The sequence below is a fragment of the Gasterosteus aculeatus genome, chromosome 20 (assembly GCF_964276395.1).
Source record: "Gasterosteus aculeatus chromosome 20, fGasAcu3.hap1.1, whole genome shotgun sequence".
Classification (NCBI taxonomy): Eukaryota; Metazoa; Chordata; class Actinopteri; order Perciformes; family Gasterosteidae; genus Gasterosteus; species Gasterosteus aculeatus.
The window spans coordinates 4327076-4341541 of NC_135707.1; the positions used below are offsets into that span (position 1 = coordinate 4327076).

The following is a 14466-nucleotide window of genomic DNA, read 5'->3' on the forward strand; positions in this document are numbered from 1 at the left end:
GTTTGAAATACAGTTCCCACAAGTTGTACTATGTTGATGATACTTAACATTTCTGTCAGTTTGGTACGACTATGACAATGAGATCATGATCTTACTGCACTCACTTATCACAGGCCACCGTATTTAGTTGATTTTGCTTGTCCCCCCAACTTTTCCTCTTGTGTCACCATGAATTGATGTTAGATTGGAGAAAATCGATTCCTGCACGGTGCATGAAATTGGCAGTATTCGCCATATTGTCGTCACTTCTAATTTCTAAGGAGGAGATTTCCCAGTCTGTAAAAGTTTTTTTACATGCAAAAAGAAGAACTTTCCGTTGCCGTGCACAATATTACTGGCCCATCTTTTCTGCAGGGGCAAAACGACACAAATGCCACGGAATTGCAGGTCGCATAAATTCATTGATTGAATAAAAGGCAATTATGGCTCTAACTGCTTCGTGCTCTTTATCATTTTCGTCATCACACATTTCCAGAGGAGATGAGGCTCTGCCGACATCCGAGAACGAATGCTACATACAGACGCATACTAAATGATGCACACGTGCAGATATGCGCATACTTACAGTGGTTAATGTTTCCTGGTATACAGGAAGTCTATTATGGTGTGTAAGTGACCAGTAGAAGCAATTCAGGGATATGAACTAAAAGTCTACATAAAGCAGTAGATCCAGCAGGCAGGTAGATGGTAACAAGGTACCATTAGAAATGTAGAAAAAAGGTTTTGAAAAAAAGTCCAATTTCTTCCTACAAAAAAGGTACAAAATATTTAAAAAGAAAAGCCAAAAAGTACTAGGTCAAAAGATAGATAGAAGTTAAAATATGTGTAGTACAAAAATCCATCCATCCATCCATCGTCAAACCGCTTATCCTGCACACAGGGTCGCGGGGGGGCTGGAGTCCATCCCAGCCAACTTCGGGCGATAGACAGGGTACATCCTGGATTAGTCGCCAGCCAATCGCAGGGCGACACAGAGACACACAACCATTCACACTCACATTCATTCTACGGGCAATTTAAAGTCACCAATTAACCTGATCCCCAGAGCATGTCTTTGGACTGTGGGAGGAAGCCAGAGAACCCGGAGAGAACCCACGCAGACACGGGGAGAACATGCAGACTCCACACAGAAAGGCCACTAGGCAGAATCGAACCCAGGTCCTTCTTGCTGTGAGGCAACAGTGCTAACCACCACGCCACCGTGCCGCCCTAGTACAAAAATGTTATGGAAAAAAAAATAAAAAACTATTACTTCGAAAAACGTTTTAAAAAAGGAAACATTTGTTTTAAAAAAAATGTCAAAATATGTTAGGTCGAAATTTGTCATGGAAAAAAAAAAAAAATATTAGGTCAAAATATGTTTTGAAACAAAAAGTTTCAATGCTACTTGGTTTTGGAGTTTCAGTTGACACCCAATTCCCAGTAACCCGTGAGTCAAAGTACTGGTGCAGATAGTTTCTTAGAAAAACACATTATTACAGTACACTACTCATCATCAAATGTCAGCAATTGTCTGGCTTTTTTCTCGTTAAATCTATACACAGTAACTGGAGAGTGCTGGTACACCCTGTGAGGGCTGTTGTTTTTCTCCCTCACTCGTAACACTGGTCTCAGTGCCATGTTGTAATTTTACTTTTTTCCCCAGTAATACTGTAACTCGCGGTGAAACAGAATGAGAGAGCGGTACACGATTATCATGTTCCCGCTGTGCGTTTCACTGGAATATCGACTGTTCCTCGAGCTCCAGAAAGCGCGATGCACAAACCTCTTCATCACGAGTGCAGCTGGATGTAGAACACGTACGAGTCACAAAATGTCAATCTGGGAGGGTTTTCTAAGAGTGTGTGTTTGTGTGTGACTGATCACCAATTCACTTGCTTAAATGGAAAGGAAAGGCTTAACTTGAATATTAAGCAGACGCAATTTAATTTAATTTTAAATTACTGATGTAAAAAGTGCATTTCTTATCAGAAGCCTTAATTTAGCTGTCATCATCGTACAGGAATTCTGTTTAAGTGATTGGCATATTTTTGCAGCTCAAAACATCAGCTTACATTGCAGGATGTTTTTGTTTTTTTTAATTGAGAAAGCACATTAAATACTCATTACATACGCTTTTACTATCCATCTATGTTTTTGTATCTTCTGTCCACAGCTCTTGACCTGTTATGGAGATGGTTTCTTAGTGATTAGATTAAAAATTGAATAAAAAAATTAAAACTACAGAGTTTATCGTTAATAACTACTCTCATGAACGACACACGTCAGGGTTTTCTGAACCCATGGCGACATTTAAGATGATGTCCTTTGGTTAAGTTTGTGGGACAATGGTTGCCATAGTTACAACAAGCCAATATTGACGATGCAAACATTGTGCTGGCCCATTGAAACCAGCCCGACCTCTTCCTTCTGTGGGCCTTTATTATATAGTAATTCATAACTCATACAGCAGCTATAGACTCTTTGTCTATTCAGTAAATGTGGTTATGCCGTCATTTGATCTTCAAACTAGTTCAAACTACTATCGACCCTGCTGTATGAAAGTAGATTTGTGTCTTTATTATGCAAACAAAAAAACAGTTTTGAGAGCAAATTGCAAACAAAAATCCAGTTTGTAGTACATGTAAAACATATAAACTGAGTTTGTGGTTACTGCTCATTGGTGGTTCGACCGATGTCCCTCATTTCAAGGGCCACAGCTGAAGAACCTCAGGGACAAAAGCAGGTATAGAGTCAGGTGAAACTGAAAGTTTGACATGCACTCATGTCAATGAGCCAGTTAAATGTGTCATTAGTCTGGTTTTCACCTTGATACCTTGATGCGATTATGCAACTATCATGTAATCAAGTATTTCCTCTTAGAACATGAAGGTATGTCCAACATTCATCTAAAATAATAGCTTGTGATTGAAATTTTAGATTTCCACCCTAATTCTATAGCATATAAGTGTCTGGAGAGATTTATTTTGGTCTACACTGTATTTCTCTTCAAGATGCACAACCTGATGGTGACAATGCAGAAGAGGCTTTGACTGTAGCCTCACTAATTCAGCGGATCACCGGTGAAGCTCACAGACATCTGCTTTTGGAAGATGGGCGAGCATTCAGAATTACTGTGAAATGGTATCATTGAACACCATGCCTAACCACAGTGCATGTTACCCAAGTGTCAGTGCCTGCACAGACACCATCACATTCCAAGCAGCCCACATTAAAGATTATGAATATTTTAAACACTCCTGCAAACTGCCATTAAGTGTGGTGCAGGATTTGATAAGAGTGTAATGTACAGTATGTGTTACATAGTTGTTGGCAAGAGCATGGTTCTGTGTTATGATGTGTTTAACTTGTGCTTATTCTTTAGTAAAACAAACAAAATGTTCCAGAATAATTTTATACTTCACCTTATTATAACGTGAGTGAGCAAAATAAACACACAACTATCTATTTACTGTGTTTTATTTGTGATTATCTAAAAGTGCACACTTGTTTAAGAATAAACACATGAGATGTGCATCAAGTATGTCAATTGGAAAAAATGAAGCCAGTTGAAAGACATTGCATGTAGGTAGCTTCATTGCTTCTTCCCGTCCAGAAGAAGACCTGCAGCAAGACCTTCATGGCCCCTCTGCAGTGACCCAGGCTGTGGATCAGCACTGTCAGGCTCCTCATCGTGTTCTGCCTGCAGGATCTGAGATGAACCAAACACATTAATTATGATCATAGCAATTGCCTCATTTTTTAGAGTTTTTTGTAGAGTCTAGACCAGAGGCTAATTTGAATTTTGATATCAATTTGAGTCGGTCTAACCTCTACATGAACGAAAACAATGTAGAAAACATGAGGAAAATATATTTTGTTGCATACGTTCAATTAAGGCACAATCCAGGTCAGTTTAGGACTGCTGTGTCAGGGATGCGAGTTCAAAAGCAAAAACGACTTTAATAGTCAAAAAGGAAACAAAGCAAAGGCCAACGGGCAAAAACACACACAGGAACTAGGAACATCCAGGACCATAGACAATGACATCCAGGACCATAGACATCGACATCCAGGACCATAGACAATGACGCGACAAGTGACAGGAGTCACACACAGCTTAAATACACTAGGGGGGTGCAGGTGATTGGACACAGGTGGAAACAATCAGACAATCACAGACGATGACAGGACAAGGCAGGAAGTGAAGATAGCCAGGGAAACAAGAAGCAGAAAACTACAAAATAAGACAGGAAATGAAACCACACCGTGACATGCTGCCTTTCTTTGTCTTTCCATTGGACGTTTAAGTCACTGGCACAATGGTCCCCATTATTTATCGGCCAAGTCCGTTGCATTCTCACATTTTCAACACCAACTGTTCCTCCTCGGCCTATCAATAAACATTTGCATTGGCAAAATGATCTACACAGGCACACACACACACATGCACACACAAAACCCCTTCAACCCATTGATTTTGGGTTTACCCTTGTGTTCTGCACAAATACCCAAGCAAGCTGGACTGTAATAAGATGACAATCTATCCAAATATGAAAAAGACAGGTGGATGGAACTTATTATGAATAGTGTTGCAGTGCAAGAAAACCAAGTTTGACTGGACGACAAATAGCGACAACAAAGAAATGTGATTCTTAGCGAACCGGCGGAGAGGAGATAATGGAAAAAAAGCAAGGTGAAGACACCTAAAGAGACGAGGACCAGGCACCAAATAAGAGGTTTGACGGAGACAGAGTGGTGGAAGAAGACGGGGAGGAGACGCTCTCGTTCGTTAGCTTATGAGCTAACTGCTGCTGTCTCACTCACCAGCGCCCAACACAGCTCCTCGAGTTACCGCTCATCTGCATGAGGCCCTCAAAGGCCTCTGGTGTCCACAGCACGGCTGCTAATGAGGGGCTGAGACGGGCAGATCTGGTTACACACACACATGCACACACAAAACCCCTTCAACCCATTGATTCTGGGTTTACCCCTGTGATCTGCACACATGCCCAAGCACGCTGGACTGTAATTGGACTGTAACTTTCATACAGTAGCATGGAACATATTAAAGCACTCGTCAGTGTATGCGCACACACACACACACACACACACACACACACACTGGTCTGTGCGTTACTGGCTGCGTGTTGTGATCCAGCTACAGATAAAGGTTGGGTGATGTAAAAAAAAAAAAAGAGAAACAGAGGAGAGGTGATGAAGAATTTGAGACGGCTCTACTCAACACCGGTGTTTTGCTCGGTGGTGTATCGATCGGGGAGGGGAGGATTCTGTCTGACGAGAGGTTTGGGCTTGTGATGTCCAGATCTGTAGATAAAGACAGCGAATGCGCTGGCTTACACAGAGTCTCTGTATCTTGTTCCATTAGCTTGTACCCAACGTCTCCTCATCTGATATGAGACAGAGGACATGTGCCGCCGTGTGACCTTAACATGACTGGTCTTCCATTATGGTTTTCCTCAGGTTTATACTGGGACATCTCTCTGCGGATGTCAGATGGAGATCAGTTAGTTAAAAGAAAATAATTAAATGCATTTTAAATAAATGAGTTAATGGTGGTTTTTTTTACTCCTTTGGCTTCCCCTTGTTTTGATTTGAGGTTTACAGACAGCTGTTTGCACTATTTTAGCTGCATTGTGGCAGGATGGAAGCTTAAAGGTCTGTGTTCTTTTTAGAGTCTCTAGATGGTTTGATTCAACGTTGTGTTCATGTTGCCGCTGAGAAATCAGGAAAGTAAATAAAAGTAAAGAAATAGCCTCGGACTTGGAAAAAAGTTTGTACACATGCTTGTTGAGGGTCTCTTCGGGAGCTAAATGGATCCTGAGTGGTTTGTCTGTTGCATTTACCATTACTTTCCCGCATTTGTGGAACATTTCTAATGATAGGAAGACATAGTGGTTCCAAAGCACATGGATGCACAAAATCCCTGTAGTGTGAACCGGTCAGGGCAAAGTGTGGCTGCTACTTATCAAAATGTTCACACTATGAGGGACAAAAACTAAAAGGCCACGCTGCATCACCAGTAAATAGCACTACCAACTGAAATGAACAGGGTGATACAAAAACATTGGATTGGAAAACACTTCAGTGGCGGAAAAATAATTGCGGCTCTGAAGAAAAGACTAGCTCATCTGTCCTGGTAGGGCTGTGCGGTATGGCCAAAAATTCATATCACGATATTTTAAAAGATTCTGGTGGTATCCCGGTATACGACAAAGACCACCGGCTAATCGTTTTCTGATCTAAAGTTAACTTACGTCGGATTTTCCAAAACCGAAAACCCTCCAAACAGACACAGCTTCTCTCTTGGGCACAAGTTGTGTTGGTGCATCTCTGGTCAATCGTGGAGTTTTCTGGCTAGCTTAGTCTACGACAATGATGATTTATGAATTCATAAAATTGTGTTTCTAAAAAGACAAACAGCTTTGTCAGGAGGCTTTTTGAATAGTTATTTTACCTTAAAGGTATAGTGTGGGTCTTTAAAGTGGTTCTGAATCAGTCTCACTTTCATGCTGACCCTCTATGTGACCTCTATCAGTAAAAGACACCATCACAAAGGAGTCTCTTTCTACATACAGTTCTTCTTCTGGCTCCTCATTATGATGCAATCAAATAAAATCTAGAAGGTTCACAGGAACCTCCTTCAGCTAAGCCTCCAGCTGCTGTTCTGGAGAAATCTCCAGTCCACAGAGAACACTAGCATCAAAACAACATGAATGTTTTGTTGTAGTTTTAATTCAGGTTTTTTATTTTTATTTTTTTTTTTATTCAGGACTTTTACTCATATGAGAGTGTTTTGTGGGTTGTGTATTAGCTGCTGATTGTACATCAATGGAGCATTATTACAATAAATGACCACTGAAGTTGGATGCAGAATAAACGTCAATGATCTTTTAATGTCAACTTGTTGATATCACGTGACTTTTTAGAACAACTAGAGATACAGACAGTCCAGGTCGAAGCTTCCCACCAAAGAGAGACTCACAAGCCTCACTTTATTCTCCAGCGTGAACGTGTTGATGCTCCCTGAAAGGCCGACGGTGATAGAAACTCCTCCCACACTGCTCACAGGTGAAGGGCTTCTCACCAGTATGGATCCGCTGGTGAGTCTTCAAATTGGCTTTTCGATAGAAACTCCTCCCACACTGCTCACAGGTGAAGGGCTTCTCACCAGTATGGATCCGCTGGTGAGTCTTCAAATGGCTTCTTTGATAGAAACTCCTCCCACACTGCTCACAGGTGAAGGGCTTCTCACCAGTATGGATCCGCTGGTGAGTCTTCAAATTGCTTCGTTCATTGAAACTCCTCCCACACTGCTCACAGGTGAAGGGCTTCTCACCAGTATGGATCCGCTGGTGAGTCTTCAAATGGCTTCTTTGATAGAAACTCCTCCCACACTGCTCACAGGTGAAGGGCTTCTCACCAGTATGGATCCGCTGGTGAGTCTTCAAATGGCTTCTTTGATAGAAACTCCTCCCACACTGCTCACAGGTGAAGGGCTTCTCACCAGTATGGATCCGCTGGTGAGTCTTCAAATTGCTTCTTTGATAGAAACTCCTCCCACACTGCTCACAGGTGAAGAGCTTCTCACCAGTATGGATCCGCTGGTGAGTCTTCAAATGGCTTCTTTGATAGAAACTCCTCCCACACTGCTCACAGGTGAAGGGCTTCTCACCAGTATGGATCCGCTGGTGAGTCTTCAAATTGCTTCTTTCATTGAAACTCCTCCCACACTGCTCACAGGTGAAGGGCTTCTCACCAGTATGGATCCGCTGGTGAGTCTTCAAATTGCTTTTTCGATAGAAACTCCTCCCACACTGCTCACAGGTGAAGGGCTTCTCTTCTGGATGGGCCTCACAGGTGGAGGGGCCTCCTCCGTCATGCTCTGAGGAGGTCGAGGCGCAGCAGTGTGGTTTCTCCACAGTGTCAGCACACTGACGTGGATCTACTTGCCCCCCGGTGAGACTCTCCTCACCCTCCCCACGAGGTCCGGCTGGATTTGTGGATGTCTGTTGGGAAGTAAAATTATTTCAGACAAAGACAGATGGAAAGAGTGTCACAGGGTATTAATTGGTGGATCCCAGTAATCGTACCCCAAAACAAATATTTTACAATATCAAAGGACACCTGGCGTGCTCATGTCCAGGTTCATACTCATGTTTTGGGGTTCCACTATAAAATGTATACCTGTATACCTGTGCTCATCCTCTGTCTGTTTTGTCTCATTCAGCAGGAGTGGGTTGCTAGGCAACAGTTTTGGTTAATGTTTACTTTCTGTCAGCTGACCATTTCCAATTGCCGTGTACTCACGACAATTGGAAATGAACAAGACACATTGAAACTTTAAACTGTTTACATTTAAAGCTGTGAAATGTTCCGTCTATCTACTACAGTACCCATGAGCCTCTGCTGCGTCTACCAGGAAAAGAAGGTGCAAAATGAGATACATATATATTATATTCACAGTTACAAACATATTAACCATCTAAATGTTCCCAGTCTATCCGGGAGAAAACATGGATCCAAGATTCCTGCTGATCTATCCAGGAGTCAAAGTTTACCTCTGATGAGCTCATCTTGATGGTTGTCTTCTCTTCTAAATGTCTGTTCTTTTCTTCTGGTGAAGACAATAAGACAAAGAAAACCTGAATAAACAAGTGGACATGACCAAGTCAGACAAGTACGACTCTGAAAGACAACTCACAGGCTTTGTTCCCTGCACGTTTATGTTGTGCATCTTTCAAATAACTGCAGTCCAACCATTAATTAAGTTAAATAAGTATGTCTATCTGTGATATTATATTCAATGAAATATATTCAACAGGCGTTCCCAAGAGTTGATAATGTTTATATTTTTATTTTATCATAGAAAAGAAAAATGTATCCTGTGCATAAAAATCAAAGGAGATGCTTTTGTTATCAATGAAGCAATAAGTTTGATAAATTCAACCCTCATAGAGACAAGAAGTAGAGGGAACGGTCACGACTGAAGGGAACTCGTTTCTGGTCTTACCTGTTGTCTGTGTCGATGAAGTTGAAGCTGACAGGTGATCCGGTGTCTTTTTCTCACTGAAACTCAAAGATGCATTGCTGGTTTCCATGGTAACCTCTGCCAAAGGTGGTTACCATGAAAAAAAACGATATTTTCAAAATTAAACACGGAAAACAATTTTCCGTGTTTAATTTTGAAAATATCGTTTTTTATATATATACAGTATATATATATAATCTGTCAATCCAAACTAAATAAACGTTGATTCTAAAATGGATTTTATATTGCAGAATATGTACAAATGTGTATACCACACATTCTGTTTATCACATCATATTGTGTTATAGTAGTCCTATCTATTGACTTTTGGCTACCAATGTTTAAGTCACCTTACAAATCAAATCAATCAAATCTTGACCAGTTTATCATTTCATTCAGCATTTCTACGTTTTAGTAAACCGGATGTCGACCGTGGAAACGTAACAGTCAATTACATCAGAGAAAGCAAGAGAGTAGCTCAACATGGAGAAAGCTTTTTGTATTGGATGTAAAACAAACGGCGCAACATAAAGCTGTGTAGAGGAATTCCTCCACGTGTCACACAGAAGGGGGGGAGGAGTGGCAAACGGACCACTTCTAGCACCGCTATGCTAAGCTAGCTGCTAGGCTAAGCTAGCTGGAAGAGTTGCTAGTTATACATGTTCCATCCACACAAATGTGTGCAGTTTTGTGTTTAAAATAACATTAACAATTAAGCAACAGTGTCTAAAATGCAAGTTTTCTAAAGTGATTACTCAAGAAAAACAGAAATTCATTAAAAATAACATTGTAACAACATTCATTAATCGTCATTAATTGAGATTAATGAATTTCAAAATGTGCAATTCATTTTTTTTAAATCTATTGACAGCCCTAATCATTTTACACATATGTATTACGTGGAATAAGTTAAAGCTGATAACTCCATTCCAACCGACATGGAAGCTCAGTGCCTTAATTTAACATAAATAAATGTAATATTTTGCTCCTATTTTAAAGGATAAAGTATGAAAAGAGTATTTTTACATTTGCTCTAAAGTAAATAATTCAGAATGAAAGGCACTTTCGTTAATGACGAGGTTGGAGACTGAATAGCAAAGCTTGAGTATTCTTGTAACTGCAGACATGTTTAACAAAAGAACACAGAGGACAAACAATAATACCCAAGACATTATTTATCAGGACTACAGGCTTTTCAATGCAGCAGCAACTGATTATAGAAAAAACACTGAAAGAGGGCCATTACTTTGAAAAATGTTCTCATGAGTTTTTTAAAATTGCTACCTCAACCTCTTGTTGATCCAACCAAGGCTTCCACTTCCCTGAAGATAACAGAGAGCACATGCGTTTAAAGTAAGGGGATTGTTGAAAGGTTTAATAAATATATGTACTCCAATAATTTATTTCCACACTTTTGGGGATTCACAAGACGTAGATTTAAGTTGCAGGATGGCGAAAATATGCTGCCTTTTATTCCCAAGTGGTTTTAACTACAAAAAACAGAAATCTTTACATCGTCAGTGTCATTTATTTAAACCTTTTGATTAAATAATCAATGCTCTGGCTGCTCAGATGTGCCTTATACATATCACATGAAAGCTAACAGAAAGGTTTTGAGCGCCTCAAAAGTCTATTTAAGGTATGTTGTCATAGGATGAAAGACAGTTTGACACTTTTATAATGTAGTTGACAAGAGTGAAATGAGTGTAAGTTAAGTGGCTTCAATAATTTATTTGTAGATATGCTTTGATTCATTTTGATTGTAGAAGGGTATAAAAAACTGCAACTGCTCTTTGAAGCAAAATGATAACACTAACATCATATTGGACAAATACAAAAGGTGAACTAAAACTCTCGTGAATTGTTTCAATGTAAATGTGATGGTGGCCCGAGAAGAAGAAACAAGCAGAAATTGAAGTGTGGTTTTCGTCAGAAATTGCAGGACAAATGAGGACTTTTCACAAGATATTTGAAAAGTTGTATTAAAAAAAACATTGATATCTAGAATCTTTGACTTTCTGTTCATTTTTGGTAATACATTCAGTAGGTTTTGAAATGTTTGATATTAAATATAATTATTATTAAGTGAGTACTGCTGTTTGAGTATTTTAATTTGCGTGTATAAAAATGATTTGCTGTCCAGACAATGTATGTGGGATTGACTGGAACATTACAGCATCCATGTTCACGTTAATGAGGGAACATGATACCAAGTGCAATGACGTTTTTTTTTTTTTTATAGTTTTTTGTCAACAATGGGGCTCTTTGGTAGGAGGGAAAATATCTCAATCTAGGACTCTCGTCATGGGATTTGTTGCCTTATCATTTGGTCTCATTGTATGGATTGATTGATTTTTTGTATACTGTGCGTTGCATGTTTGTGTGTGTGTTCCAGTCAGATATGGAGAGGAAGTGAGGGACACATGGTGGAGACACGGCTGGTAACATGGTCATGTCTATAACACAGGATGCAACAGCAACTGTGTCTGTTCCCCGGGAGGACCATACCGAGCATTTATCTTTGGCCCCATTGGTTCAAAAGCCAAGTGTTGCAATTAACCGCTTCTATGACCATCAATCAGCGGAGAGCATTAAAACAGTAATCTAATTAAATACCCAGATAGACACAAGGCCATTATTATCTGTTAAATGTCTACAATACTAACAAATGATGGGGGGCTTAACATTTTGAAATGGCCCTTGGAAATAGTATTGTCTGCAAATGAATCGTGTGCAATGGAAATAAGAAGGACAGACAGAAATGAGCACATTTTTGTTAGTTAGACACTATTTCTGATTTGTTTTGGATTTCAAAAATCAGTGATTGCCATTCTTTGCATTTTTTTGGTTATTCTGTAATCATTGCCCGCATCACTAATAAATATTCTAAAGACAAAAATATTTTCGATTGTGATGAATATATATATCAATTAGTGACAGAATAAAATGTATTGTTTTTGGTCAATTTTGACAGCTGTTTGGTAGAATATTTTATTAGGCCAAACACTTTCTACTTTGCCGTAGGCCTATACTGAAAGGCTGAATACGTTAAAGCCTACCTAATCACTGTAGCCTGACGGATGAACAAATAAAATTGAAACCGTATGAATAAATAGGATATCTTATAAGATACTGCATGATCCAAATATAGTATTATTTGATACAAGTTTTCATTACATTTTGGGCATGAAATCCACGCTGAATCCACCCTTCAGGGGGCCGGTATTTCAAAATGATCACACAGGATTAATCCTCCTGGATTGGATTAAATCCTGATCAGATCCTAAAAACGGGTATTTCAAAGCAAATCTGATCCTGAAGATTCAGATTCGGATTTGGTAATCCAATCCTGCCTTTGATCCGGATAAAACACTGCTGTTGAGTATTTCAAAACTTTAGTGGGAAATCTGGATCAGTTTGATCCTAAAAATCAGGATTACCCTGATCCCACCTCAGAGGTGGATTTGAGGGAGATTACATGATATGGTTTGAACAGTTTAAGTGTAACTGCTCCCCAAATTCTTTGTTTGAAAAACTGCTATTTCTATGTTTAAGTTTGAATATGAATGCCTTATTTAAGTACGTTTTTTCTTAAGTTATACCCACTGATAAAGGCCTCCACTCAAACCAGTCAAATGTATTTATTAACATGCATGCAGCACACACACTTAATTTTCATAGCCAAAGCTCAAAAGGTTATACCATTTGGAGCAGATCTGTGTTAACTGCCTGTCTTCTCTTTTCACAGACATCTGTAAAGAAAAACAAATATTAAGGTTTTAGGGCTGTGCCTTTAGTTGACAACTGTTTCCTAAAAAGATATATACAACACATTTTAAAATACACACACAATGCCTTGCGAGTAAATGCATTCAAATGTGGACTGTGGACCGCCAAATACAGACGCTAGCCTATTTACCAACTTGTTAGCTTCTTAACACAGAAGTCAATGGAGCAACGTTAGCTCGCATTAGCGCAAACTCGGCTTTATTTGAGATCGCCGAGCTCTTCTTTCAACTTTGAAATACCGGGATAGATCAAGTTGACTGAGGACAGGGGGGATTTGGTTGTCCGGATCATTCTGATCTGGATTAGAAGTTTTGAAATACCGGCCCCTGATGGGATCAGTTTAATCCAGATTTTTTGGATCAAAGTGATCCAAATCCTACAAAAAAGTTCTGAAAAACCCAAACTAAAGGTTGGATCTGAACCAAAACCAAGATTGGATTACGTGATCTAATCCGATTATGTAATCCGTCCTTTCTTTGAAAAAAATCAATTTTCAAGATTTGAACCAATCCATTATCCAAAATCCTAGTGGATTACTTTTGAAAAATCGGGCCCAGGAGACAAAAGACACTCAGAAATAAGACATTAAAGTTTGGAAAGATACGAGAAATAGAATAATATATTTTAGTTTACCATTTTTCACTTAGACACTTTTGAAGTTACCAAGGACCTCCGTTTGACGACATGTGTGTGGTTGGTGCATGCAGATACCTGATTGTCATTGTCTTATCGGGACGTATTGTGTCCCAGATGACCGGAGGTGCATATCGAAAGTTTCTAGAGTATGAATATAAATAGATCTAATTGAGGAGAAAACATTTTTTTTCATCTCTCATCTGATGCAAGGCAGGTGGGAAATGAAAAATAGAATGAAATGCAGGATTTACTGAGGGTGTGTGAAATGTCTGGTGCTGACTCTCTGCATTAAGCATATAATACAAGTGTGAAACTGTCTTCTGTTCACAGAGCAACATGAATCTTACATAAAAGGTGCACAGTAAAGCTGGAAAAGAGGAAGCACTTGTGAAACCATGAACACATGATCTCCTTTGCCTGTTTGCTGTTAATTACACGTCCCAGCTAATGCTTCCCATTGACTTCTTCATCTTTTAACTGGTCGGCCTGAGCTCCGAAACCCTGTTCCTGCAAACAAGTGCGTTGTCCCTTTACAGTTTTTGCTGAGCTAAGACCACGAAAAAAGGGGCGTGAAAGGAAGAGTAATTAAGTCCACCGGATAATCCTGACGACGGCAGCAAAAAATGGCTATTCAGCTTATGGCCAGTAATTGTGGTCGGGACACCATGACCTTACTCATGTGCAGAGTGACTGAGTGGATTGGAGGAGGGGCACAGTACTTGTCCCCTGGGAAGAAACCCGCTCACGTAAAGAACACATAGCAATGTTAGCAGTTGCAGAACTGGAAGCACCGTCGGCGTAGAGTGCATCTGCTCGCAGGGTTTCTCCTGCAGCTCAACAAGCTCCACAACGTGGAGGGAGGCCGATCTCTGAGAAGTTTAATGCTCTGAAAAGCAAAGTGTGAAGGAGGAAGAACAGCAGATCGGTTCACACGCTTCAAACTCAAAGAATCAGGGTTATTTGCTTTAATTTCCTGCTGTTAAATCCTGCTTGGGGTGCTGTTGGAAAAA

At 39.9% G+C, this 14466-nt stretch overlaps 1 protein-coding gene across 1 annotated transcript; it reads right to left on the bottom strand.

The window, feature by feature from the left end:
* Positions 1-6864: 6864 nt before the first annotated feature.
* On the bottom strand, positions 6865-8158 carry LOC120810921 (uncharacterized). Its single transcript, XM_078094144.1, has 2 exons — positions 8128-8158; positions 6865-7993 (listed from the first exon to the last, which is right to left on the bottom strand). The coding sequence occupies exons 1-2, from the start codon at positions 8156-8158 to the stop codon at positions 6996-6998; spliced, it is 1029 nt and encodes a 342-aa protein (XP_077950270.1). The 3' UTR covers positions 6865-6995.
* Positions 8159-14466: the final 6308 nt, after the last annotated feature.